This window comes from Mesocricetus auratus, unplaced genomic scaffold, assembly GCF_017639785.1.
Source record: "Mesocricetus auratus isolate SY011 unplaced genomic scaffold, BCM_Maur_2.0 Super-Scaffold_100009, whole genome shotgun sequence".
Taxonomy (NCBI): Eukaryota; Metazoa; Chordata; class Mammalia; order Rodentia; family Cricetidae; genus Mesocricetus; species Mesocricetus auratus.
This window is the reverse complement of record NW_024429193.1, coordinates 58,644,418-58,671,549: the sequence shown is the minus strand read 5'-3', so window position 1 is coordinate 58,671,549 and position 27,132 is coordinate 58,644,418. Positions and strand designations below refer to the sequence as shown.

The window sequence follows — 27,132 nt, the reverse complement described above, 5'->3', positions numbered from 1 at the left end:
ATTTCTGTTAATGTTCTGTCTTACCATTTTGTTGAATTCATTTACATGTGTTTAATCCTTAAGATTTTCTGTATTTTTGATTACATCATCTATAATAGGTAATTTCATTTCTTTCCAATTTCACTTTTAACTCTATGCATATTCACTTCCTGCTTCCTTTCCCTGTCTTCCTATCCTCTCCTTTAAATATATAGACATATTAGATTTACTTATTATTTATATTTATAGGTATTTTGCCTGCATGTATCTTGAACTGTGTGTGTACCTAGTTCCCACAGAGGTCAGAAGAGGCTGCTGGATCTCTTGAAACTGGTTGTGAGCTGCCATGTGGGTACTGGAGTTGAGCCTAGGTTCTCTTGAAGATCAGCCAGTGCCCCCTCTCATCTTGTGAGACAGGGTTTGACTGTGATGCTCAGCCTGGACTCAAACTGCCAATTCTCTTGCCTCAACTCCCAAGTGGCTAGGATTATAGGCATGCGCCACCATGCATGGATAGCTCCATGCTTTCTTATCCAATGATCTGAGGAATTCTATATAGTCTCTAAGGTTTTCATAAAGCCTCTTCCACCTTCTCTTTCGGAAGAGATGTTCTTGTCCCTTATGTGCCTTTCTACTCTGCTATCATATGCAGACATCACTTACTAAATTCTGATGAAGGTATCTGTTTTCAATAACTTACTTCTTACACATGTGAGGTCCTAAGGAGACCTAGCTGACCTCCAATCCTCTAGTACTTAGGGTAGTGCCAGGAAAGTACTCAGTTAATACTTGTGTGTGTATAAGCCTTTTGTTTAGTACAGGATTCTGTAATTACTTTTCTTACACACGGGGGGGTCTTTTCCTCGGCCTTGAAAAGCTGTTAAGGGACTTCCTTCCACACAGCTTCTTTCACATCACTCCAGTGGTTTCAGGTTCTAAGGAAAGGAGAGGCCCATGCTCTCTGTTGCCTCTTGAGTTGGTGCTTCCCAACAATATTAAGGAGCCAGTCCTGGGGCCATCCTACGGAAATTCTTGGCTATGGCAAACTTGGGTTTCTCTCCCAATCTTTCTGTAGCCCAGGTTACTCCTTAAAGAATTAGATGTTGTAGACATTTATCATTTTCCCCAAAAGCTTTCTTATGTAAAGGTCACCCTCTGCCTCATCCTTTGGCTGTCAGTACTCCATATTGCTTCAAACACCAGGGACTAAGATGTGGTCTTCGCTGTGGTTGCTAATGGACCTGTAACACACATTTCAGGTCATTATGGTCATAGCAGATGCTAGAGGATGAAGGAGGTTGAGGCACAGAACACAAAACAAGGCCAAGGCTCATTGGTCTTACCGTTTAAAAACAACAAAGGCCTGTTAGATGGCTCGATGAATAAAGCCTGAGTAGGTCCTGTTATGATAACGCTTCCCACCAGCCTGGTCCCAGTGTCGCGTCAACCCCAAATAACACACAGAGACTCATTAGTTGCAATGCTGTTGGCCAGTGTCCAGGGCTTCTCATTGGCTAGTTCTGTCTTAAGTATTAACTCATAACTACTATATATATATATATATATTTCGATAAGGTCTTACCCAGAACGCCAGGCTCGTGTGTCCTCTCCTCCTGGCATCATGTGGCAACTTCTCTTTACTACATTTCCCTGAATCCTCCTTATCTCCTAGTCCCACCTATCCTGTTTCCCTATTGGCCAACAGTGCTTTACTTATCAAACCAATAAGACAAACATATACACAGAAGGACTTCCTCCATCACGGTCCATTCCATAGAACTGCATAGTGGAAGAAGAGAACCAACTCCCCAAAATATCTTCTGACTTCCCTACAAGTAGGCCTGTCTGTTGGTTTCATGTCCCTAGTACTCACCAAGTCCCTATTAGTAGAATGTCCAGTAAATGCCTGAGTGAAAGGTCATTACTAATAGCTAATGTTTACTGGCATTTCTTAGTTGGCATTTATTTCTCACCAAACCTACTGGGACCAAGTGGAAGCAATAAAATCATGAATATAGAAAATATTCTCTTGGGCAGTGGTGGCGCACGCCTTTAATCCCAGCCCTCGAGTAGCAGAGACAGGCGGATCTCAGTAAGTTTGAGGCCAGCCTGATCTATAGAGTGAGTTTCTAGACAGCCAAAGTTACAAAAACTGTCTCGAAAAACCAAACCAGAGAGAGGGAGAGGGAGAGAGAGAGAGAGAGAGAGAGAGAGAGAGAGAGAGAGAGAGAGAGAGAGAGAGAGAGAGAGAGAGAAGTAAAGAAACGAAAATAACCTTCATGAAAGGCATTAATCACATCTACCATTTAACTAATGTATAGTACTTGGATGTTCCTCTAAAGTCTTTCAGTCTTGTACAAAATATAAGTTATACATTCAGGCATATCTCTACAGACTTGTGTGTGTGTGTGTGTGTGTGTGTGTGTGTGTGTGTGTGTAAGGAAGATGAAATAGTACCTAGCTTATTGTCTGATACTTTTCATGCTCTAATCCTTGTCCTGGCTGCAGATCTAAGGGCTGGCTGCTCACACCAATATCACATACAATAATGTGTTTTTTGTCATAGGTAGGGTTTGGGGGTTTTATTTTTGCTTAGATTTCATAGATGAACACTGCTACATCACTCTCACTTCCCATTCCCATTCTCGGATGCTGTTTCTTACAACCTTTCTGCTCCCTTTTCTGTGATTTTCAGAAGCCTTATGCATATGGTTTTCTATGCAGATTTTATCAGTTGAGGTTGGGCACCCCACAGTCTCTTATGCTCTGAATTTTCACCAGTTGCAGATCTCTGTAATTGTCTTTATTGTTTGCAAAAAGAAGCTTGTTTGATGAGGGGTGGGTGAAAGCTACACTTGTCTGTGGGTATATGGACAGGTATTTAGAGAACAGTAAGAAATTATATTAGTTTAGGAATCCTAGTCAATGGCCTCTCCAGCCATGAGTAGCTGGCTAGGTTTACAGTACCAGACACGAAGACCCTCCTGTTGAGTGGGCCACACGTCAAGTTAGACAGCTGTTGGTTACCCCCAAGACGTCAGTACCACTATTGCACCAATGGGGACATCCTGCCAGCTCAGTCAGATATTTCCCTCTACTGCTTTCCACCTTATTCTTCAGGCAGGGTCTCAGTGAACCTGGAGCCCCCCCATGGACAAGACTAGCTAACTGGTCAACAAGCCCCAGTGATCCTTCTGTCTTTGCCTCCTTGGTGCTAGAAACACTGGGAGGAAACATGCCTGGGTACTAGAGATCCAAAATCAGGACTTCAGTCTAGTGCAGCTAACACTTTACCGACTAAGCTACCTCTCCAGTCCTCAGTTACTTTTTTTTTTTTTTTTTTTTTTTTTTTTTTTGGTTTTTCGAGACAAGGTTTCTCTGTGGCTTTGGAGGCTGTCCTGGAACTCACTCTGTAGACCAGGCTGGCCTCGAACTCACAGAGATCCGCCTGCCTCTGCCTCCCGAGTGCTGGGATTAAAGGCGTGCGCCACCAACACCCGGCTCCCTCAGTTACTTTTAAAAGTCATGTTTTTTTATTCTATGGAATTTTATATATGAGTATGATATATATTTTTATTATATTCATCCCCAGTGCTCCCAGATCCATCCCCAGCTCTCCACCCTCTCCCAACTTGTCTTTTTTTTTTCTTTTTAATCCCATGGAGTCTAATTCATGCTGCCCGTATACTCATGAGTGTTGGACCATCCGCAGGAGTATGGTAGACCACTGCCCCCCCCCACGAGTCATATCCTTAAAACTGCTCTCCTCTCCTCCAGTAGCTATCAACTGCTGATAGCTTCTCAGATGGGTGGGGACTCAAGGCCTTCCCATTCCATTCTGGAATGTCACCTGCCTTGATCTTGTATGGCCAACTACAGCTGATGTGAGTTCATGGGTCCTGTCATGTAGAGAAGATACTTTTGGTCTGGTCCTCTCTGACCACTGGTTCTTATGATCTTTATGCCTCTCTTCCTTGGGGATCCTGAGTCTTGGGGGGCTGTCATTCTTAAATGTGGGATAACAGGTTCAATCATGAAATTATTAACTCAAGTCCCATTTCTCAAGTACGAGAAGATGAGAAGTAGGAAGGGTTTCTATGGAAGCCCTTTAGCTCCCTAACTAAACCATCTTTCCTGCTCCAACTGGCCATGTGACATTGGAACTTTGTTCCTGTTGTTTTTTAGGGCTCTCTCCTTGGAGAAACTCTTTTTCCCAGGTTAAATTAAATTCTTCCATATATGGAAACAGCTGAGCCATCTTTCATATTTTCTTAGTTTCTTCCTTCCTCTTTGTAACCACAACACATGAATCTACCTATTTATTCTCTTAAGTCATTCATATAATATACTTTGAGGAAAATTGAATTCCACCCCTCTGCAATCACTTCCCCCAAGGCAACAATCACTATTGACCATATAAAAACTGCAACTGTGGTTGGTTTGTGGTTCCCTATTGTTACTTAGAGAGAGAGAGAGAGAGAGAGAGACAGAGACAGAGACAGAGACAGAGACAGAGACAGAGACAGAGAAAAGTTTATTTGGCCTTGTGAACTCAGGTTCCTGCCCATGGTTGGCTGGCACCATTGCGTTTACCCTGAGCCAAGGCAGGATCTTCACAGCAGAAGGCACATGGCCTGTCGGAGCTGCTTATTACATGGCTGCCACAAGGTAGACAGGCGAGGGAAGAGAACGAGGAAAAGATATACACAAGGCATACCCTCCAAATTTGCTCTCAATGACCTATTTACTCCCATGAGGCTTCAGTTCCTAAAATACCTGATGAAATTAGCGCCTTCCGGGTCCTAGGTCCTAGTCCATCCCTCAAAAGAACTGGAGCCTAGGGTTCACATGAGCCTTAGGGGAAGGGACCTCGCATTCAAACCTTAGCACCCATGGAAACTGACTAGTTTAACTCAGTCTAAGGGAAAGCCGGTCCTCAGTCTACTCTGACACAGACTCTGTCCTCTATTGAAGAATTAGTGGTGCCTAGACGCTGGTTGTGCACAGGTCCCTGTGGAAGAAACCGCCAGTGGTTGTTTGCAGGTCTGGGCCTAGCTGCAGGAGTCTATGACGCAGTGCATCTTCCGGTGACCTCCGGCCCTATATTTGGGGAACAGACCACATTCTGGATACGAAGATGTAGGTGCTTTCTCAGCTACCACTTGCTGTCCGAAGTAAGCACATATCTCCCTCATTCATCGAGCTCAGTCATAGTTTGCTAAGCTTTTCATTTTAAGGTGTCACCCAGAATTCTCCCCATCTTCACACCGTCGCAGGCCCCACTGGTCCCTCTCTGTAAATGGTGCCAAGGCAGCCACAAAGGGCCTTCAGAGGAACTGCCACCAGTTTCTCGAACCCTGCAGGCAAGGTTCCCTGTGCTCCAGCAGTTTCTCAGGTCTCAGGGAAGTGTCACAGAGCTCCCAGCTCTGGATTTGCCCTGTACTCAGCTAATAAGGCCTGTGCTGTCCGGGTCCGGGCTTCCCGGGAGCGTTTTGCTGGCTCTTGGAAAGACTCCCACGGCACTCTGACACAAGAAGTAATGATGCTCCTCGACTGGGCGAGCATTCCCTCACCTTCCTTTCTGCGACTTCTCAGTGATCTTATGACCTGAGCTGAGCTTGGGGCATGAAGGTGGGGAGCAGGAAAGAGAGGGAGAAGGAGTGGGGAAGCGGAAAAGAGGTGTGTGGGAGGGGCTGGAGGAGAAACTAGGGGACCGGGATCTGGACAATAGGAAGAAAAACTGCAAAGCAAAATAGGAAACCCTTTTCCGGGGGCGGGGCGGGGCATGGGGAGCGGGCAGCCAAGACAGCAGCAATCCAGGAAGAACGGGCGTTCACTTCCCGGGTCCTAAAGTGTTAAATCACTTACTCTGATTCTCCGAGAGACGCTTATCTCCCGGTGCACTCCTCACGCCAAGTGCTGAACAGAATGAACGTGAGTGCGGGCGATTCTCCTGGTTGCGGATTGAGGGTGCTCTGATCCTACCTGACTATAGGAAAAGTGCTTGAAGAAGAAATTGTGGGATAAGGTCGGGGCTGAGAATGGATTTGGTCACCTATAGTGAGTCAGAGTGCTAACGACTGTGTGGTTCCATGGTGTAATGGTGAGCACTCTGGACTCTGAATCCAGCGATCCGAGTTCAAATCTCGGTGGGACCTTTCTCTTTAGTCCATTGTAGGATCCATTTTCTTTCCCGTTCGTGTACACCCCTGACCTCGCGCAGGAGGGAAAGGTCCCGGCATCCCTCCCACACTAGGTCATTGGTAAGCCGCAGATGTGTCCAAGCTCTCAACTCAGAAACACCAATCTACCGCATAGCTTCCCCGACTCCGCAGTAGGACATCCCGTCCTTGGCCACCTTTCTCGCCCGGGACTCGCTGTCACATTGGAGCCCAGCAACCCGCAGGTCCCTCCCGGTCCGCCGGTGAGATGGGATTGGAAGGGTTCCCGCACCGGCAAGGCTGCACACCACCGCGTCCTGACTGCTCGCACACCCGCGGCTCCCTCTTCTGTTCCTGCACCGGATGAAAGGGATTTAAGCGCGAGCTAGCCCTTCTCGGCTTGGTCTTGGGTTTGAGCAATTTCAGCGCATTTCAGTTCGTTGAACTCTTGAGTTTCTATTGAAACCAGCAGAGGCTGCAGCAGTCTTCCACTGCGTCTGGTTGGGGGAATCCCTTTAAATCCTTAACTTATGCAGAAAGAACTGAGCCTGGATTTCAGTGCCTTAGGTGGGCTCCTCCCCAGGCCGGGAGTCAGAAATCACTGCAGCTTCCTTCTGCCAGAACTCTGCCAGGAAAGCTCCTGGAAAAGATCGTGGGAATGTTAGAAGAGGGCTTAAATGGGCGTCCTACGTAGGTGCCTGAAAAGTTTTAAATAATTATTTCCTGTGTTTGGAATTTTGGGTAGTTACGAAGTACTGAAAAGGATAACTGTTGTTTTAGAGAGTTCAGCCTGGGATCCGAAAAGAAATGGGAGGGCCCAGCAGAGGTGCTTGAGAGAAGCAAGGGAGGCAAAAAGGTCCCAGCTCGATGGCTAAGAGGGCCGGAGCTGGCTGAGCCGCCTACCCCAGGTACCCTGCCTGGAGCGTGAAAATGGACAGGTCTCCTGCGAGTAAGGCGCTTCAGCCCCTCGTAAGTGGATCAGTGTGTCTCAGAAAGTGAACTTCTCTAGTTCCTTAACCTCGTAGACCAGCGGTTCTCAACCTGTGGGCCATGACCCCTTTGGGGTCCAATAACCCTTTCACAGGCGTCGCCTAACACCATCGGAAAACACAGATATTTGCATTTTCATAAGAGCAAAGAAATAATCTTACGGCCGGGTTCACCACAGCAGGAAGAACTGTAGTAAAGAGTACAGCATTAGGAAGGCTGAGAACCGCTCTCTTAGTACCGGGGTTTCCCTCTCCCCGTGGTAACTCCTGCACTAGTGGAAAGCATTTAGCTTCCTTCTCATATGGCAGTGGAGTCCCATCCATAGTGGCTCAGTGGACAGTGACTGCACCCTGCACTTGTACCAAATTCTGACACGGGGTAAACACTCCACCCCCTAATTCAGCTATTGGAATGTAGCGGCCTGCTCCAGGACAGACATCTTGGGGGTGGTCTAGTTTGCTTTTCTGTTGCTGGGATAAAACATTCTACTACCATCAACTTGGGGAGGAAAGGGTTTGTTTCCTCTCATAGATTACAGCCCATCCCCGAGAAAAACCAAGACATGCACTCAAGGCAGGAGCCTGAAGAAGGAACCACGCAGGAAAGCTGTCTCTGAATTGCTCGCTGTGGCCTGGGTCCTCCTACATCAATTAACAATCAAGAAAACGACCCACAGACATGTCCACAGGACAATCGCATCTAGGTAATTTCCCAAATGAGGCTCTCTCCTCCTTGGCATGTCAAGTTGACCAAGATTAGCTAGCCATCGCAGGAGGCCAGGAAATAAACACTCTGGAGGCCGGATCAAGAGTGCCCTCTTCACTCCCATGGTCGCCTTTCAACAAGCTTAAACAGCCTAAGCAGTTCACCTATATAATGTATAATATAATACACACACACACACACACACACACACACACACACACGCTGCAAAGATGTACTGGCCAGCAACGTCCTCAATAGACTCCACGGAACTGAGAACCGCATTCTGGAACCCGGACTCCTCAGAAACAAGAACCTGGGGATGCATTTCTGGGTCACAAATAGTAGAGAGGAGCAGTAAGGACCTCGGGATCTCAGCAGCTCCTGACTCGGGGAAATTTCCCTGCCTCCTGAACCACAGGGCTCGGAGGGGAAGCACAGCAGGCTTGCTCTAGAGTCCAGTCTTGGCCGGTTTCACAGTAAGACAGCAGCTTTGGTTTCCAGTAAAAGGAAAAGTCCCGTTGAGATTTGATCTCGGATCGCCAGATCCTTAGTCTAGAGTGCACACCATTACCCCATGCCTAATTTGTTTCTAGTTGGCTGTAGGTGTGTAAATCCATGCTTGGCCTCCAAGAATTTCCTCAAGCGCTTATCCTTGCCAGATTGGATCCAAGCGCGCTAGACTCACAGGAGTAGTCACCACCGCTCACGCCCTCTCTGCCTGTTCTTCGGGTTTGTATCTAAATGCCCGAATGAGATGAAATCCTTCTTGCGACCAGACACAAAGAAGGGCGTTTTAGGCGGCTGATATTGTTCGGAGCAGGGTTTGGATTTCGTTGCATCCGGGTCTTCCCTCCTCTCTTCTCTCCCTCCCCTTCTCCCTTTTCGGGTCTTTCATCTCTACTTCCACTTGGTTTTCTTTCTGCCTTTCCCTTGTCACATTGCCCACGGCTTGCTCCAGATCTCCATCGCCTGTGCTCCTACACACTACTTTTTCCAAAAGAAGGGAGGACCGGAAGAACGTAGGATGGGCTACAGTCTGAGAAGATGAGGAGGAAGGACTTTCTCTTGTCCCGACCTTTTGGGTGAACATCAAACCGGCCAGATCCTGCTATGCAAGGCGAAATCTACTCTCACAGTTTAAGAAATTTTCACAATCTTGCCTGCGGAGTCCCCGGGACAAGGTTATGGGCGCCCCCTGGCGGACAGTTGGAGGCGGCGCACAAAATGCGACTTCACTTGGGCAGGTCCTCAGTGAGACTTGCCAAGGGGCATATCCAAAGAAAAGCTAGGGTCGCCCTAATTAGAGAGTAAGGTTGGTGGAGGTGTAGGCACTCAGCCAGCTATGGTCTCTTTCCCACCTTCTGGTGCCCGCAGCCTCCACGCTGCTGTCTCCCGGGGGCTCTGGAAGACTCTGAATGCTGAATCCCCAAGCTGGGATGAGCCAGAGCTGCTCACAGAGTTGAGAGCTGCCAAATCCAAGGACGGAAATGACATGGCAGTGGACGCCACAGCTCCTACATATCACACCGTGACCTTGGCATGCTACGGACGTCCTCCAGAGCGGTAGTCGGGAGCTTTGGACTTAAGGAGAGACTACTGTATGCAGCCCCACCCTGCCCACCCCCTCATTCTCTTGCCCTCCTCGGTTCCTTTCGTTCCCTTCTCGCTCCGGAACCCCTCCTCCACAGGCTTCACGCCGCCCGCCCCCACCCTCACCTGACACCATCCTAGGTGGGAATGCACTCCTGTTTCAGATGACACCCTCTAGGTTTTCCAGGGAAATTTGGTTCAACCGCTGGTAGGAAGGTTTTAAAGAATACACATTTTTGAAATTCACACTCTTCAATTTGGGGACTCCTTTGGATTAAAGCTCAGAAGGACTAAGTGTGAATCTGCTATTTTAATATTTAATTATTATTTTTATTTGTGTGTAAAAAGGTGTCAGATCCCCTGGTGATGGAGTTACAGGCAGCTGTGAGCCACTGTGGTGATATACTATCTATGATTTATTAAAGCTTGCCTGAGCAAAGTCAGCCTCAATCTATAGAGATCAGGCAGTGGTGATGCATACACACCTTTAATCCCAGGACTCAGGAATAAGAGGTAGAAGGATCTCCGAGAGTCCAAGGTCATCCAGTTCTACATAAATTGATCCAGTTTTAAAGAGAAACAGCTCACACAAAGATGATCTTAGCACCTGGGAACACACACCTTTAGTCGCAGCACTAGAGGGTTATAATGGATAGGAGCAGGGTCTTCAGTGGTCAGGATCAGGCATTCATTCTCCAGCCACTTTGAGGAGAGGAAGACATTCAGTCTCAGGATTCTCCAGCCTCGCTGAGGAGAGGCAGCAGGATCAGCCCATTCAGCCTGAGGTACAGGTAAGAGCTAGTGGGCCACTGCTTTGATTTTTCTGACCTTCAGCTTGAAGTTTGAACTCCAATATCTGTTTCTGGGACTTTCATTTTTCATGCAACAAGCCATCTTGCATGTATACTGGGAACTGAACTCTGATCCCCAGCAAGGGCAGCAAACACTCTTGGTGACTGAGCCATCTCTTTAGTTCCCTTAGTGAAACTTTTGATCCCCCAGGACCTCTTCATGGAACACTTCCTGGTGTTCTTAGGTGCCAGGGCCAGGTGTCTTCACAGTGCGAAGAATACGAATAGTCTCCCCGAAGGTTCTCCAGTCCCTTCTAATCATAGCATCAGATCAAAGTAGGTGGTTTTCACAGCACCATCTCAGAAGTTCATGATCTCATCAAAGCCAGCCATATCAGGTGGGGATGAGGGTTTCTGAGGGGATGCTATGGTTCTGTCCTGGAGAAACAGGGTTTCTCTGTGCAGCCCTGGCTGTCCTGGAACTCACTCTGCAGACCAGGCTGGCCTTGAACTCAGAGATCTGCCTGCCTCTGCCTCCTGAGTGCTGGGATTATAAGGTGAGCACCACCACTGCCCAGTGAAAGGTCACTTTCTTGCCTACAGGCTCCTTTCTTTCTTTCCCCCTTTTTTATTTCCTGTCATGAAGTCCAGTCTGACTCTAGACTCACTGTGCAGCCAAGAATGACCTTGGATTTTTTTAAAGAACCACTTGTTTTTTATTTTTTGAGTTAGTTTATTAGTTATAAAGGATTAAGTGATTTTAGATGTGCAATGAAAATAGGAACAGACTCACGGACCCCAGACTGACAGCTGGGGTGCCAGCATAAGTCTGAACCAGGCCCCCTGAACATGGGTGTCAGTTGGGGGACCTGGGCAGTCTATGGGGCCTCTGGCAGTTGAACCAGTATTTATCCCTAGTGCACAAATGAACTTTGGGAATCCATTTCCTATGGAGGGATACTCTGTCAGCCTAGTACACAGGAGAGGGCCTAGGCCTTGCCCCAAATGATGTGACAGACTTTGATGATCCCCCATGGGAGGCCTCACCCTCTCTGAGGAGTGGATGGGGGTGGGATAGGGGTTGGTGGGGGAAGTGAGAGGATGGGAGGGAGAGGGAACTGGGATTGGTATGTAAAATAAGATTGTTTTAAACTTAAATAAAAATAATTTCAAAAAAAGAGAAAAAAATAGGAACAGAGGGTGGTGGGAGGTAAGTGGGTATAGAGCTCAAACCCTGGCTCTCTGACAGGCAGATGATGGACAATGACCTTTGTCCTCCTGGAAATAGAACAAATCAACGCCTGTCTTTGCTGCTCTTCTTGCTTACCCATGCATGCAAAAATCTCTACTTATTTTAAGAACCTGGCCTCTAAGTTAATGAAGCTTGTTCTTTCAAGGTCTGTGAGGAATTGTGCTGGTATTTTGATGGGGATTGCATTGAATCTGTAGATTGCTTTTGGCAAGATTGCCATTTTTTTACTATATTGATCCTACGTATCCAAGAGCATGGGAAATTTTTCCATTTTCTGGTATCTTCTTTAATTTTTTTCTTTAAATACTCAAAGTTCTTGTTGTTCAGGTCTTTCACTTGTTTGGTTAGCATTACCCGAAGATATTTTATGTTGTTTGTGGCTATTGTAAAGGGTGTTGTTTCTCTGATTTCTTTCTCAGCCCCTTTATCATCTGTATATAGTAGGGCTACTTTTTTTGAGTTAATTTTGTATCCTGCCACTGTGCTGAAGGTGTTTATCAGCTGTAGGAGTTCCCTGGTAGAATTTTTTAGGTCACTTATGTAAGCTATCATATCATCTGCAAATAATGAAAGTTTGGCTTCTTCCTTTCCAATTTGTATTCCCTTGATCTCCTTTTGTTGTCTTATTGCTCTAGCTAGAACTTCAAGTACAATATTGAAGAGGTATGGGGAGAGTGGACAGCCTTGTCTTGTTCCTGATTTTAGAGGAATCATGTTGAGTTTCTCTCCATTTAGTTTGATGTTGGATATTGGTTTGCTGTATATAGCTTTTATTATGGTTAGGTATTTTCCTGTTATCCCTGATTTCTCCAAGACCTTTATCATGAAGGGGTGTTGGATTTTGTTAAAGGCTTTTTCAGTATCTAGTGAGATGATAATATGGTTGTTCTTTTTCAGTTTGTTTATATGGTGGATTACATTGATGGGTTTTCGTATGTTGAACCATCCCTGCATCCCTGGGATGTTGCCTACTTGATCATGGTGGATGATTTTTCTGATGTGTTCTTGGATTCGATCTGCCAGTATTTTATTGAGTACTTTTGCATCAATGTTCATGAGGGATATTGGCCTGAAGTTCTCTTTCTTAGTTGTGTGTTTGTGTGGCTTGGGGATCAAGGTTATTGAAGTCATACTTTGAAAACCTGTACTCCACAGAATTCGAAAATTTAAAGGAAATGGACGACTTCCTGGATAGCTATCACTTGCCAAAATTAAATCAAGAACAGATGAGCAATTTAAATAGACCTATAACCCCTATGGAAATAGAAGCAGTCATCAAAAGTCTCCCAACCCAAAAAAAAAAAAAAGCCCAGGTCCAGATGGCCTCAGTGCAGAATTCTACCAGAAATTCAAAGATCAGCTAATACCAATACTCCTCAAATTGTTCCACACAATAGAACTGATGATTCTCTGGATTTCCTCAGTGTCCTTTGTTATGTCCCCCTTTTCATTTCTGATTTTGTTAATTTGCAGGCTCTCTCTGTGTCTTTTTGTTAGTTTGGCTAAAGGTTTGTCTATCTTGTTGGTTTTCTCAAAGAACCTTTGTTTAACTGATTCTTTGTATTGTTTTCCTTGTTTTTATTTTATTGATTTCAGCCCTCAATTTGATTATTTCCTGGCGTCTACTCCTCTGGGGTGAGTTTGCTTCTTTTTTGTTCTAGAACTTTCAGTTGTGCTGTTAATTCTCTAGTGTGACTATTCTCCAGTTTCTTCATGTGGCCATTTATTGGTATGAACTTTCTTCTTAGCACTGCTTTCAAAGTGTCTGGTAAGTTTGGTTATTCACTCTCATTGAATTCCAGGCAGTCTTTAATTTCTTTTTTTATTTCTTCCTTGACCCAGGAATGGTGGAATTGCACGTTGTTCAGTTTATATGAGTTTGTAGAGTTTCTGCAAATTTTGTTGTTGAATTCTAACTTTAACCCATGGTGATCATAATAAGATACAGATAGTTATTCCAATTTTTTGTATCTGTTGAGGTTTGCTATGTTGCCGAGTATGTGATCGATTTTACAGAAAGTTCCATGTGGTACTGAGAAGAAGGTATACTGTTTGGATGGAATATCCTATAGAGGTCCGTTAAACCCAATTGGGTCAAAACTTCTTTTAGTACCTTTGTTAAGTTTCTGTCTGCTGGTCCTGTCTAGTGGTGAGAGTGGGGTGTTGAAGGCTCCCACTGTAAGTATGTGAGGTTTTATGTGTGATTTGAGCTTTAGTAATGTTTCTTTTATGAATGTGGATGCCTTTGCATTTGGGGCATAAATGTTCAGAATTGAGACTTCATCTTGATGGACTTTTTTGGTGATGAATATGAAATGACCTTCTTCAACCACCATGTCCTATATTTTTCTGAGCCAATAGTAGCATTTTAAATGGAAGTTAGGACCTTCTCTGGAGCCTCATTAAGTTTATCTGCAAACCTGTCATGAAGTAGTATAATTGAAAGATGGATGGGATGGGAGAGCCCGGCTTTCAAGTCTGGTTGATCAAGTCCTCATCACTTCACCTTGGCATATACACTCAGTGACCACAGCCACATCTGCTGTAGTCACAGCTCAGGCAAATGCAGCAGCTGAAGTCAGACCTTTCCTGCTGAGTCCTCATCTCGTAAAAACCAGGGAACATGGAAGCCAAGGAAGTAAAGCAATGGTTCCCAGCCTCACTCCCTTCCTGCCTACCTCTCATGCATGATGACCGGGTTAATCATAGAGGGTTGGCTCAACCGATTTCAACCCACCCAATTGTGTCATTGCCTTCCAGCATGGCTGTGTGTTGTTTTTGGTGCTTGCACACATAGTGGGGTGCAGTCTCGGGGGATGGCCATCTTCTTAGATCCACCTGCTGTCTTACATACAGTAGGAACTCAGTCAAAGATGCATACTGCTTCTACCTTCTTCACCTTAGGAATTTCACATCCAGTAGGCAGGTAGACATAGTGCAGTTGTGATGGCTTTAAAGTCAACTCACCATTAGCCAGAATCACCTGCATAGGGATCCTCAACTGCAGAACTATCCTGGTTGCCTTAGTTGTATGGGAAGATCCATCGCAAGCATGGGCATGCCTTCTGGCAGCAGCCTAGATCAGAAAGTGTGTGGCAGAAGGAATTTATCTGTCCTTTGTGTGTCTGGCCTCCTCCCTTGTGGCCAAGTTGCTTTACCACATTGCTGCAGCTGCCGATTCCTTCTTGGTATCAGAACCAGAATTTCCAGACTTCCTTCATGGACCAAGGACCAACTGCTTTCTAGGAACCATTGAAGTTTTGGTACCAGATTGGGACTACTGAGGCATCTGTAGTGGTTGAAGGAAAATGGCCCCCATAGGCTCAAAGCGGGCGGCACTATTAGGAGATGTGGCCTTGTTGGAGGAAGTGTGTCACTGAGGGAGGGCTTTGGGGCTTCAGAAGCTCAAGGCAGGTCTAGTGGCTCACTCTTTCTTCCTCAGGTCGAGATGTAGAACTGTCAGCTGCCTCTGCATCACTACATCTGCCCCTGTGCTACCTTGCTTGCCCCCATGATGGTAATGGATTAAACCTCTGTAAGCCCGCCCCAGTTAAATGCTTTCCTTTGTCAGAGTTGTCATGGTCATGGTGTCTCTTCACAGCCATAGAAACCCTAAGATAGCACCCACCCTCAGCTACAGGGTCTCAGTCCCTCAGGTGAGAGACAGCTATAGTTACTATCTTAAAGTAAGCAGAACTAATAAATTATGTATGTGTGTATATGTATACATTCTATAGGTTCTGTTCCTCTAGAGGACCCTGACTAATGTTGAGTAGTATTCAAAGGGAAAAAGAAACCATAAAGTATAAGAACTCTTGCAATTTACAGGTCTCCAGGATCCACCCTATCTGGTATAATTAACATTCAAAATTTGTGCAGTGCCAAGAACTTACTTTTGAAGAATTCAGGAGACAGTCTCATAGCATATATGCCAATGTTCTAATAACCTTTTACTTACTGGGTTTTAATTATGTATCTTCTTTTCTGACCTATCTTAGGAAATTCAATTTTCCAACTGAAGCTCAGGCACGATAGCTGACCCAGTTAAGGCATTTAAGGGAAGGGAGAGAGGCCTTCTTCTTCCTTGGTCAGCATTTAAAGGACCTCCCTCACCTGGGGTGACCCTGATAACCTTCAGTTAGGGCCACCAAGAACAAGTGACAGGGGCACAGGGTGGCTGATTATCCTACCCTAAAGCTCAGCTGGGTGAAGTGGCCACAGGCTTTCCTTACCCAAGCTGTCTCCACAACACTCCACCAAGCAAGCAAGCTTTGATCTGCTATCCTGTCTACACTGCATCTGGAGCCTTCAGAGACCAGGCCTGACTGAGGAGGAGAAAGACCCTGGGTAGAGGCTAGAGTATCCAAACTCTCACCTTCCCACCTGATGTGGCTCAGCATCTGGACAGCAGGCAGTGGCCTCATGGGAAGGAGACTGATGTGGGAAGCTAATTGGATTGAATCAAGTCAAAGGATAGAAGTTTTCCAGCTTCCCGCATGCTGACTGTATTGTGGGCAGGAAGTTGATTCATTCCTTTTTCTTCCCCATCTCTACAATGGTTACTACATGCATTGCATAGAAGCTGTAGCATTCAGATAGGGACTACTCACAAGTGCACTTTAAGAGAGAGAAGGCCACTCACAGTGGTTGGCTTAGGAACTGGGGGTAGTGGAACCTGATGGGGGGGTAGGATATTGGATATGCTGGATGGCTTAACAGATAGCACAATTTTCCTCTGATTAAATAGTAGCCACATAGTCATCAAGTGGTTCCACTTTGCTCATTTCAAGGCAGTGGCCTACCTACGCTTGAAAACAAGATGTATGCAATGTGAGAGCATGTGTGGAGGAAGGGTCATATTAGATGATGATTCCATGTGACTCTGATGATGGAAGGGCCATATTGGATGGTGATTCCGTGTTGATGCTGATGATGCTGATGAGTTTCTGAATTATAAGTAATAATAAATGATCAGGGACTAGTTTGCCAAGGTGAATGACTGGGGAAGGGTTTACGCAAGCACAGACCACAAGGTTAGAGTGACTGAGGTTTCAGGATCAAGGAAGACTGCTGATTGCAGGGCCTCCAATGCTGCAACCAAAGACGGCAGGCCTTTCAGCACTGGTGTTTTCTTTGTGGGGCTTGCAGACTGAGTCTGACCACGGGGAACAGAGTAATGGTGGGAACTGCGTGCCCTTAGTCACTTGTCACCGAGTAAGCTAAAATGCAGAGGAGTGGCATATCCTCTTTCTACACCTTTGGCCTGATGTCATGAAAAAGTAAATATATTAAAAGCAACAACAAAACCACACATACCAAATAACAACCCCCACATTCAGTATTCAGACTTTTTTGTCTTTTGAACATGTGAAAGTATGAACTTATACCACTCATAGTTTTATGCTGTTGACAATATTTAATAATCTTGGAATGACTTTTATTAAAATATTTAATATATTTACAGTATACCTACTCTGATATGTATATACATAATGAACTTTTGTTACAGTATGCTATTAGTATATCTGACTGTATTGCATTTATTTACTTACTTACTTATGTATGTGGAGGCCAAAGGATAACCTGAGGTATTCGGTTCTCTTCTTCCACCCTGTGGGTTCTGGGGATTGCATCAGGTTGTTATGGTTTGTTGACAAGTACCTTTACCCACTGAGCTGTCTTCCAGCCCAGTGTGTCTACATTGTCAGTAGCGTGTGTGTGTGTGTGTGTGTGTGTGTGTGTGTGTGTGTGTGTGTGTGTGTGTGTTTGGTGAGAACACTTTGACATAATGTCTGCATATTTTTAATGTGAAAAATTTAACTACAGTCCCAGTGCTGTCCTTCAGATCTCTAGAACTCACTCGTTCTGTGAAACTGTAGCCTCTGGTGTTTTGTTTTGTTTTAAAAGTATGTGGTTGTGGTGAACATGGACACATGAGTTCAGGAGGCTGCAGAGAGATGGCTCAGCAGTCAAGAGGACCCAGGTTCAGTTTCCAGCACCCCTCTGATGGCTCACAACCATCTGCAGTGCCAGCTCCAGGGGATCCAATGCCTACAAGGAACTGTCCCCAGCGACCCACTTCCTCCAACTAGGCCCTACCTCCTACCCTTTGCCACTCCCAGTGAGGCCGTGATCAGCCTGGAGTTGGGGTTATAGGGGTTGTGGATCACGTGCTATGGGTGCTGGGAACTGAACCTGGGTGCTCTGTAAGAGCAGCGTGTATTCTTAGCCACTGGGCCATCTCTCCAGCTCTGTTTCTGAGTTTCTTAATGGCAGCTTGTCTTTCATATTTTTTTAACTAGGCAAAGAATTTTATTAACCCCCTTCCAAATTTTATTTCCAGGCTTTTTCAGCTTAGTTTGCTGCAAATGATTATCTGTGTATAAGCAAAAACTGAAAATAGCTGCAGTATCCAGGGAGGCTTGGGTTTAAAAACATTAGAGCTCTAGATTTTATCCGATCCATAAACAAAAAATTTTTAGAAAGCACTCATGATATAAAACAGCAGCTCCTGTGACTTCTGCAAGGGTCACCTTCTTCAGAAGTTGTCTCAATTCAGTTTGCCTGGTGCTTAGGAGCCTCATGAAAATTCTCCACCAGATCTGGGACTTCATCGTTACCATCCTCCAGCAGCAAATGGTGCTTCCCATCCTGCCTAGCAGAGATCCGCCAGTCTGCTTCCTCTAGCCAGACGGTCTGCCCCAAGCTGGTGCAGGGTGCAGGAAACATATCTGTCAGCTGCTTTGTCTCAGCGTGCGAGGCCTGTGACGGTGAGGGTGTGAGCTGTGGAGGTGAGGTATGAGCTGTGGAGGTGAGGTGTGAGCTGTGGAGGTGAGGTGTGAGCTGTGGAGGTGAGGTGTGAGCTGTGGAGGTGAGGTGTGAACTGTAGAGGTGTGAGCTGTGGAGGTGAGGTGTGAGCTGTAGAGGTGTGAGCTGTGGAGGTGAGGTGTGAGCTGTGGAGGTGTGAGCTGTGGAGGTGTGAGCTGTGGAGGTGAGGTGTGAGCTGTAGAGGTGTGAGCTGTGGAGGTGAGGTGTGAGCTGTAGAGGTGTGAGCTGTGGAGGTGAGGTGTGAGCTGTGGAGGTGTGAGCTGTGGAGGTGAGGTGTGAGCTGTGGAGGTGTGAGCTGTGGAGGTGAGGTGTGAGCTGTTGAGGTGTGAGCTGTGGAGCTGTGAGGTGTGAGCTGTGGAGGTGAGGTGTGAGCTTTGATGGTGAAAATGTTTGCTGCCATTGAAGCGTCAGCGTTAGGGCTGTGAACGGCTCTCTAAGGAGAACTGAAGTTTCATCGTCTGCTGGGCTGTTCTGTGAACCACCTTCTGCAAGTCGCTCCTTTCCCACCAAAGTGCACCTGTGCCTGCAGTTTGGCGAGTTTTTCCCGCTTCATGATTGTTTCCTTCATCTTGTCGGAGTGGAAATGGGGCCACTTGGGGAACTAGGGTTCAGACTCGGGGTCCTCGGGCAGACCAGCTGACACTGCACACATGGACTAGGGTTCAGACTCGGGGTCCTCGGGCAGACCAGCTGACACTGCACACATGGACTAGGGTTCAGACTCGGGGTCCTCGGGCAGACCAGCTGACACTGCACACATGGACTAGGGTTCAGACTCGGGGTCCTCAGGCAGACCAGCTGACACTGCACACATGGACTAGGGTTCAGATTCGGGGTCCTCAGACCAGCTGACACTGCACACATGGACTAGGGTTCAGACTCGGGGTCCTCGGGCAGACCAGCTGACACTGCACACATGGACTAGGGTTCAGACTCGGGGTCCTCAGACCAGCTGACACTGCACACACATTGACTAGGGTTCAGACTCGGGGTCCTCGGGCAGACCAGCTGACACTGCACACATGGACTAGGGTTCAGACTCGGGGTCCTCGGGCAGACCAGCTGACACTGCACACATGGACTAGGGTTCAGACTCGGGGTTCTCAGACCAGCTGACACTGCACACACATTGACTAGGGTTCAGACTCGGGGTCCTCGGGCAGACCAGCTGACACTGCACACATGGACTAGGGTTCAGACTTGGGGTCCTCAGGCAGACCAGCTGACACTGCATACATGGAGATGCCAGATGGCCGTCCATGTCGTTCACATTCTTATATCCTTATTCTAGGAACTGGTCCAGAAGCGGAAGCAAAGGAGGACAGTCTGTTTATACACAGTTTGCTTTAATAGCCATCAGAAAGACTGTGTAGCATCCTTCCACCCACCTGTCTGCACAGTATGGCCTTTAACACAGGGCCATGGCAACATATATATCTGTATTATACATTTATACACACACCCACATCCTAGGAGCACTGCGAAGACACACGTCTTCAGCACAGAACAGGCCTCGCCCATGCGATTAAAAGAGGTACAGGTATGCTAGACATTCAACAGGCATGATGTGGCCACCAGCCCCCTGCTCCCCTGAGGGAAGTTAGAATTATGGGGGACAGCACATTTAAGGGAGCCAGTTCAACTTGAGATCCGATAAGAGACAGAAGGTGCTAGGCTAAGCGTGTGGCACCCAGAAGTCACCATGTTTGCTGTGTACACTCAAAGAACTCTGGTGCGGTGGTGTAGACCAAATTACTACCTGGCTTGGCCCATAGGGCTGGCCTGGGTCAAGAGTGGGTTTGTGAGGGGAGCTTTCTGAACCCCAGCACTGTCCAGCGGGGCACTGTCTCTCAGTAGTGTGTTTTTACAACTGTCCGAGCAGCTTTGGTGTTGGGACCACACATCCTGTCTGTGGGCAGCGAGGTCCCAGTTCCCCTGAGTTGGCCATCTTGAGGACAGATGCTGAGGCAAGAACTGTGACGTCATGCCCCTGAGGCTGTTTAGAAGCAGGGCCACACGGCCTTCTACGCAGTGCAGTCTACATCAGCTCTGCTTAGTGCCGGCCCGAGGGCTTGGCTGATCCTATTCACTGCCGCCAGGATGCCACTCTCCGTGCTGTCTGTCCCCTGGGGACACATCTCTGAGCCTTTTCCTGGACCTGCAGCAGGGGCAGGGTGGAACCAGGTATTCCTTAGCAGACAGGCAGCCGCACAAGAGAGGGGCAGGCCCACCCTTCCTGCTGTACTAAGGGCTGCTGGCTTCGTTTCTTGTGGGGCTCCTGGAAGGCAAGGGTCACAAGGCTGAGGTGCGTGGCCGGGCCCTTAAGGACTTCACCTGCAGACAAGAGGGAAAGAAACCTAGTCAGCGTGAGTGGTTAGACCCTGCTGGAGGCTGGAGCGAGAGGCAAATGTGCTGGAAGCCAGGAGCCTGAGAGCTGGTTAGGAGGGAAGCACAGGGGCGGGGGGTGCTGGCCTGGAGAAGCTCCCGAAGCCCGGATTAGACGGAAGCCCTTCACATTCTTACAGCTTACCCCACTGGACACTCTCCCTTCACGAGTCAGTTCATGCTGCAAATCAAGTGGTCTGAACCAAACGAGCGATCAGAAAACAACAGGGCCCTTTATATCTCTCAAGAAAAGAAGTTCTGACAAGAGACGAACACGCACAGAAAGCCCTTTGTAGAAGGGGGACATTCAGTGGGAAATCCCCCGGTACGTGCATGTCTCAGTTATCAGAGAGGGGTGTAGTTACCAGGGCCTAGGAGATAGTGTAAGGCAGCTTCTACCATTTACAGACTTGGGGCAGCAGGCTCGGAGATGAAGGGGCCAGCCAAAGCCGCACAGCCAGTTAGTGACAGGCCCTCCCTGGGGGCCTAGGAACTAGAGAGGCAAGCGTCCACAGGCTGGGCCAGCGGTGCCCGAGGCCGCTGGGTTACCTTTGCTGGGACAGGAATATGGCTGCACAGAGGAAATCTTGTAAGAGCCGTGCTACAGGGGCTCCGGAAAGAAAGGGGTCATCAGAGAAGAACAGGAATTAGACCAAGACAGAAGAGAGCGACACCAGAGCCCACCCCCTTCCACACTGGCCTCTGCACGTGTAACGAGGCAGAAGCAATGATGGGCTGTCTGGGCGGCCCTGGTGGTGTCAAGTCTACGTTGAAGGAACAGTTTCTGATCTTAATCCACATCATATGCCCCGAGTTCTCCCTCACACCAGCACTTAGCACTTGAGGTAGCTGTGGAGAACGCCTGCCAGGGATAGAAAGTCTTCCCCTTAGGGGCAGGGTTTATTTTCATGCTGTCTTCTAGATCAATGAGACCAAAAGATCGTCTGCGATCTCTAAAGACAAGGATACTCCCAACTCGCAGCAATGGCAGCGGGGTCAATTTGTAAGGTCCTGTCCGCTTCGCTTTACTTTCCATAGAGTTCTTTAGGAAACTCCAGTGTGCACAAATGGCCTCATAGTCAGACTCCAAATATCTCTGCCCTCAAGAGCCAGCTGTGCTGTGTTCCCTCCTCACCCCACCACACACACGCACACACACACACACACGCACACACACACGCACGCACATACACACGCTCACACACGTGCACGCACATGCATGCACACACACGCACGCGCACACACACGCATGCGCACACACATGCACATGCACATGCACACACGCTCGCACACACACACGCGCACACCCACACTCACACACGTGCACACACGCACATGCACGCACGCACACACACACACACACGCACGCACGCACGCACCTACAGTGAAATCTGCAGTGAGAGGGAGAGATGAAAATGCAATGAGGGCAAGCAGAGGGGCCGGGGAGTGAGGTAGGGTGAGTTTTGCTGAAGAACCATGTCCTACACTGGACCAGAAACTGTTTAGGATGTTAGAGCTAGCCAGGGGCCTCCCACACAGCAGACAGGGTGACGGGTAGTGGAGGGTCCAGGGCAGGCTCTGTGGCTGAGAGCAGCTGTGTTGCCCTTACCTCTAAATTAGTCCGTGCTTTCTTCAAGACATCATGGGTCCTGGTCACTGGAAACACAAAACAGCCCCACAATGTGGGAATTACCAGCTGAATCTGGCTTGCTTGGCATATGCACCCTGAGACACTCCCTCTGCCACTCGGTGTGTGGTCTGTTGTTAGCCACACCCCCTCCCTCTGCACCCACCATTACTCAGTGTCTTCCCTCAACATTCCCGAGTCCCTCTGGTCACTACTCGTCTCTGCAAGATTGGGTGTCTGGAAGAGCGCTCCCACGTGCCCTTCCGGGACACCTACGGTGGTTCACGATGTACTGTTCCATGTACTTCTTCTTCTGCTTGGCTGTCTTCAGACGTTCGTTAGTTTTCTGAAGGAGCTGTTCCTGCTGGGACACTTGGGCTCGCAGGTCCAGGAGTTCTTTCTCTATCAACTGTCCCTGAGGAAGAGGGATAGACTCAGACGACACTCACAAGGCCGAACCCACCCTGCGCTTTGCAGCTCTTAACAGTCAAGCAGAATGATACCATCTTCTCTACATTTTGTATTGTATTCTTTCCTTTAGAACCTCTCAAATCTTAGCTGGGCAGTGGTGGCATGAACCTTTAATCCCAGCATTCGAGATGTAGAGGCAGGGGGATCTCTGAGTTTAAGGCCAGCCTGGTCTACAGAACTAGTTCCAGGACAGACAGAAATATGCAGAGAAACCCTTTCTCAAAAAACAAACAACCGTCAAATTCCAGTTGGAGATAGCTGAGGACCAGGCCATGCAGAAAACAAAGCCGGCTGGGGAGAGCCTTGCTCTAGGTCAGCACCAAATGCCAACCACAAGCAAGTGCTCTGTTCGGTCCTGCAGAATTCCCTTAACTCCTTATCTCTTGTGAACTCCTTAGGAGTTCAGGGATGTTATATCTGAAGAGGACAGTGGGAAAGTTTGCAAATATCTGCCACTGCGGAGATGTGAAAACATCTTGAATTAGCGTAACTAGATGTCCACAGACATCAGTAACAGTTGCAGCTGGAACACCTCTGTCTAAGAGTCTGCCAACCACACGCAGCTGGAGAGACAAGCAGACTCCAGGAGGAGGCTGGCTTTCCCAGGCCTGACCCAGAGACACAAACAGAGCATGGCTAAAAGAGGCTCTCATGTTCATGGTGACATTCTGTGATCTTTTGATCAGGTGAGCCTTAGTGTCAATCGGTTCCTTGATCAGCTCAGCCAAACTTCAGGATACAAGACTGGAAATATCTGGGTGTCCAGGCTGATTGTCTACTTCCCATATTCTTTCCTTCTCTCGGATGTCTCATCAAGAGTTGGAAGGCAGGAAAAGAATGTGTTAGAACTGCAATGAGGCAGCCACGATGGCTCAGAGGTCTCCCTCCAGAATGTTCCATGAAGAGCCAGCCCATCCCAACTACCATATAACCCCTGAGCATCAAGAAAGCTGAAGGAGTTGGCAGCAGGGCCATATTGGCATGGAAAAGGCAGGCTTTAACCAGCCGAAGACCCAGCCTCTTACCGCTTTGCCTACCAGTCCTGGCCCATGCTGGCTTGGCAAGGCTGCTCTCCAGAACATGGTGAGGAGAGATGCTGACTCTTCCAGGGTGTGGCTCAGAGCACTGGCGCTGCTCCGCAGCTCACGGACACTTTTGTTACCTGGCACCTGGGGAAAGAGGACAGGTAGCCATGGATATCACTGGGGCATCCCATTTCTCCAATCACTGAGCTCAAGCTTCCTATGTGAACAAGCACAGGACACAGACCTGCTGGAAACCTTGGCTGTTCCTTACAGTTCCAGGAAAGCTGGTCCCTTTGCCTGGAACCCTTCTCCCAGGATGTCCTACAAGCGTTCAAACCTCATTCTCCTATTACATCCTCCAGGAAACTGTACCTTCCTCGTCTGTGATGCACTTATGGAGGGCAGCTCCTCACGTGTGTCTGTGGCGCCTTGTCGTGCATATCAACAAGTGACTCTATCTTGCTCTTCAGTAGTGGGTTCTGGTAGACCAAGGCTGTACTATGCAAGCACCAGTGAGTGACCAGTTTCTCAAACAACACTGTCACTTGTGCCTGCTCCCTCTTGACTACGAGGCACACCGAAGAGCTTCTCTGGCTGCCTCCCCTCCTCTGCAGTCTGTAGGGAACCCTGCACTATCAACTTTACTACCCTTCCACGTGTGCAAGCTCATGTGGATGCCAGTCTGCCAGGCTGACTTTAATTGTTTAGACAGGGGTTCATGCCAGCATTCCTATTACAGATGAGCTACCAAAGACGCTAAACGTAGTGACATGGTACATCAACATTTTACGAGTGTGCTGCTATAAAACACGGGGTTTTCCAGGGTTCTCAGTCCAAGTATGGAGTCAGCATGATCTGTAGCAGAGTGAAGATGGGAGACAGAAAAGGCTGGGAGATGTAACTCAGAGAAGTAAGGACTATGCAAAGAAGGTAAAGTCAGAGGAAGAGAGTCCCCAAGAGCGTTGTGTTCTTACCTCTGTGCCCGGAGCTTCAGGTCCAGGGGTGTTGCATGCTAGCCTTGAGAGAGACAGTATCTTCTGAACCAGCAGCTTGCCTTCCCCAATCTGCTGCTGTAGAGCACTGTAGTCATCAATATGGCCGATAACATGTCGGCCACGCTTGTTGGCAAAGGAGCCATCAGTGGCATCACCCTCCAGCTTGGGAGGGTTCTTCATCACTGCAGAATCATTTGAACCCAGCTCTGGCAAAGAAACAAAATAGGATCCATTGTTATACATCATAACAACTTCAGTTCACTCTACTCCATAGGGACAAGGAAAGAGGCAAGAAGCAAGTCAGCCTTCAAATACACAGGATGGTAGAGTCCACAGAGCAATCTGTGTTCTATGTGTTTTCAATTAGTCTCATGTCAGCAGACAATTGCCTGGGAGGTGGATCTCTGGGCATGCCTGTGGTAAGTCATTTTGATTGCATTAAATGAATTGTGGGCGGAACTATTCCCTAGACAGGGTATCCTGAGCTGGATGAAATGGGGAAGGTGTGCCCAGCATTCACATACACGTGTTTGCTGCTCTCTGGTCCTGTGCCAGAAGCTATGTGTGTGACCAGCTCCCTTAAGTCCCTGCGACTTCCTTGCCACGATGAAGTGTAGCCTGTAACTGTGAGCCAGAGCACACCTTTCTCACTTACATTGCTTTTCTCTGGGAACTTTGTCACACACACACACACACACACACACACACACACAATACTATGGCACTTTTCAGCTGGTGAAATATGCAGGATAAACACTATTACTGAGTAAGTTTCTGGGTAAAGGATGACCCAGAAGTTAAACAGCTGAATACAGAGGAGCCCCACTCAAGAACAAAGCAATGACAGAGCAAGAAAGAAAAACCAGAGTGGCAGGGGAATTATAGGAAGAACAAGAAAGGTAGAGGACTGTACATAGACAAGAGATGGAGAAAGATCTCTAGACACAAGTACTGCACATACAGAGCGCCAACCAAGGGTTGTTTGTATCTGATTTTCCATCACCTTCTGAGTCTTTTCGTTGCTATATTTACCATTTGTCCTGGTGGTGATGGCAGGGTCTGAGCCAGGAACAGAGCAAGAAGAGCTGGGGAAGACCATGGCTGGAGAATTCAAGCCAACATCCCTGACTGGAGGGGAAGTGGCTGAACCTAGGGAGCAGAGCAACCGCCATGTCAGGTCTGCCGACATGCTGCAGGCTGAGCCGCCACAGGGCACATGCATAGCTTGAGACAGACCTCAGTGACCAGCACCCATAGGCCACAACACAGAGTCAACAAAGCACTTCTGTGCACTTGTCTGCTGAGGGCATGTTTCAGAAGAATGTCATTTCTAGGTGAAAATATTGGTAGAGATCTTATAAACCTAATTTGGGATATAATTTTGCATGTATAGTACAATGCCTCAAATGAAATATAATTGTGCATAAATGTACATAGTAGGGATGTTAAGATGCTGGGTAAGGGCAGAGAAAAAGGCTCAGTAGGAGAGCACTTGCCCTGGAACTGAAGTTTACCAAAGAATGAATAAGTTCCCGAAGTCTGGTTATCATCCTGACTGCTAGTGCAGCAAAGTCCAGTCACCTCTTTTGATCCTGACTCCTCCCCCAGCTCCTGATCCTGACTCCTCCCCAGGCTCCTGATCCTGACTCCTTCCCCAGCTCCTGATCCTGACTCCTCCCCAGGCTCCTGATCCTGACTCCTCCCCAGGCTCCTGATCCAGACTCCTAGCCCTAGTGACCCTTGCTTGTCTAGTAAATGTCTAAATGTCTAGGGCTCCATTTTCTCATGGGAACTACAGAGATGGAGAAATGCTGCTTCATCTCAATGAAACTGTATATTTGAGGACATCTCGTAAACTCTAAAGCACCACATAAATATGAGGAATCAATCCTTATTGTTCCAGACCCTTGACAATTATGTAATGCTACAGATAACCATACATGCTATTATTTATCAATCCCATGTCCAAGTAGAGTAAATTAAGGGTTAAACATTTGAGAGTTTAAATACTTTTCCCAAAGCAGATAACTTGTAAGTAGCAAACTTGGAATCTGGAGACAGGCCTGATCCTGAATCCCAGGTTGTCACCCAGGAGGCCATGCCAAAACATCTCCAGTCTCTGCCTGGCCTGGCAGAGTAGTTCAGCCAGACAGTCACCTGTGCCATAGACATCTCCCCTGGCAGGGGGAGGGGCCTGCTTCGCTCTTCTTGCCTACCTTGGATGAGTGACAGGGTGCTTGCAGATTCCACACTGGCTGAGAAGCTCTGGCTAACAGAGGAGGGGTTGAGATTGGCTTTGCCAGCACCACAATCCAGCTGCTGCTCCAGCTGCT

General features: G+C 47.7%; 1 protein-coding gene, 1 non-coding gene and 1 pseudogene across 12 annotated transcripts in view; 1 reads left to right on the top strand and 2 right to left on the bottom strand.

The window, feature by feature from the left end:
• Positions 1-6,065: 6,065 nt before the first annotated feature.
• Positions 6,066-6,137, top strand: Trnaq-cug. Its single transcript has one exon. It is a non-coding gene; the product is annotated as a tRNA-Gln (tRNA).
• Positions 6,138-17,778: 11,641 nt separating this feature from the next.
• LOC121142388 lies at positions 17,779-19,490 on the bottom strand (annotated as a pseudogene).
• Positions 19,491-19,625: 135 nt separating this feature from the next.
• LOC101838805 (myomegalin) overlaps positions 19,626-27,132 on the bottom strand; it is a 188,589-nt gene continuing 181,082 nt past the window's right edge. For 3 of the 11 annotated variants that reach the window (XM_021235421.2, XM_021235427.2, XM_021235425.2), the window contains 8 exons: positions 27,016-27,132; positions 25,832-25,948; positions 24,779-25,005; positions 23,805-23,948; positions 22,585-22,723; positions 22,291-22,337; positions 21,231-21,282; positions 19,626-20,630 (listed from right to left, as the gene is read on the bottom strand). The exon at positions 27,016-27,132 is cut by the window's right edge and continues 117 nt beyond it. In XM_021235421.2, the coding sequence (XP_021091080.2) occupies positions 20,488-20,630; positions 21,231-21,282; positions 22,291-22,337; positions 22,585-22,723; positions 23,805-23,948; positions 24,779-25,005; positions 25,832-25,948; positions 27,016-27,132 (986 nt within the window). In that variant the 3' untranslated portion in view covers positions 19,626-20,487. Of the gene's footprint in view, positions 20,631-21,230; positions 21,292-22,290; positions 22,338-22,584; positions 22,724-23,804; positions 23,949-24,778; positions 25,006-25,831; positions 25,949-27,015 lie in introns of all 11 variants that reach the window. The other 8 variants (XM_013123790.3, XM_013123788.3, XM_013123789.3 and 5 more) reach the window with 5 other exon arrangements.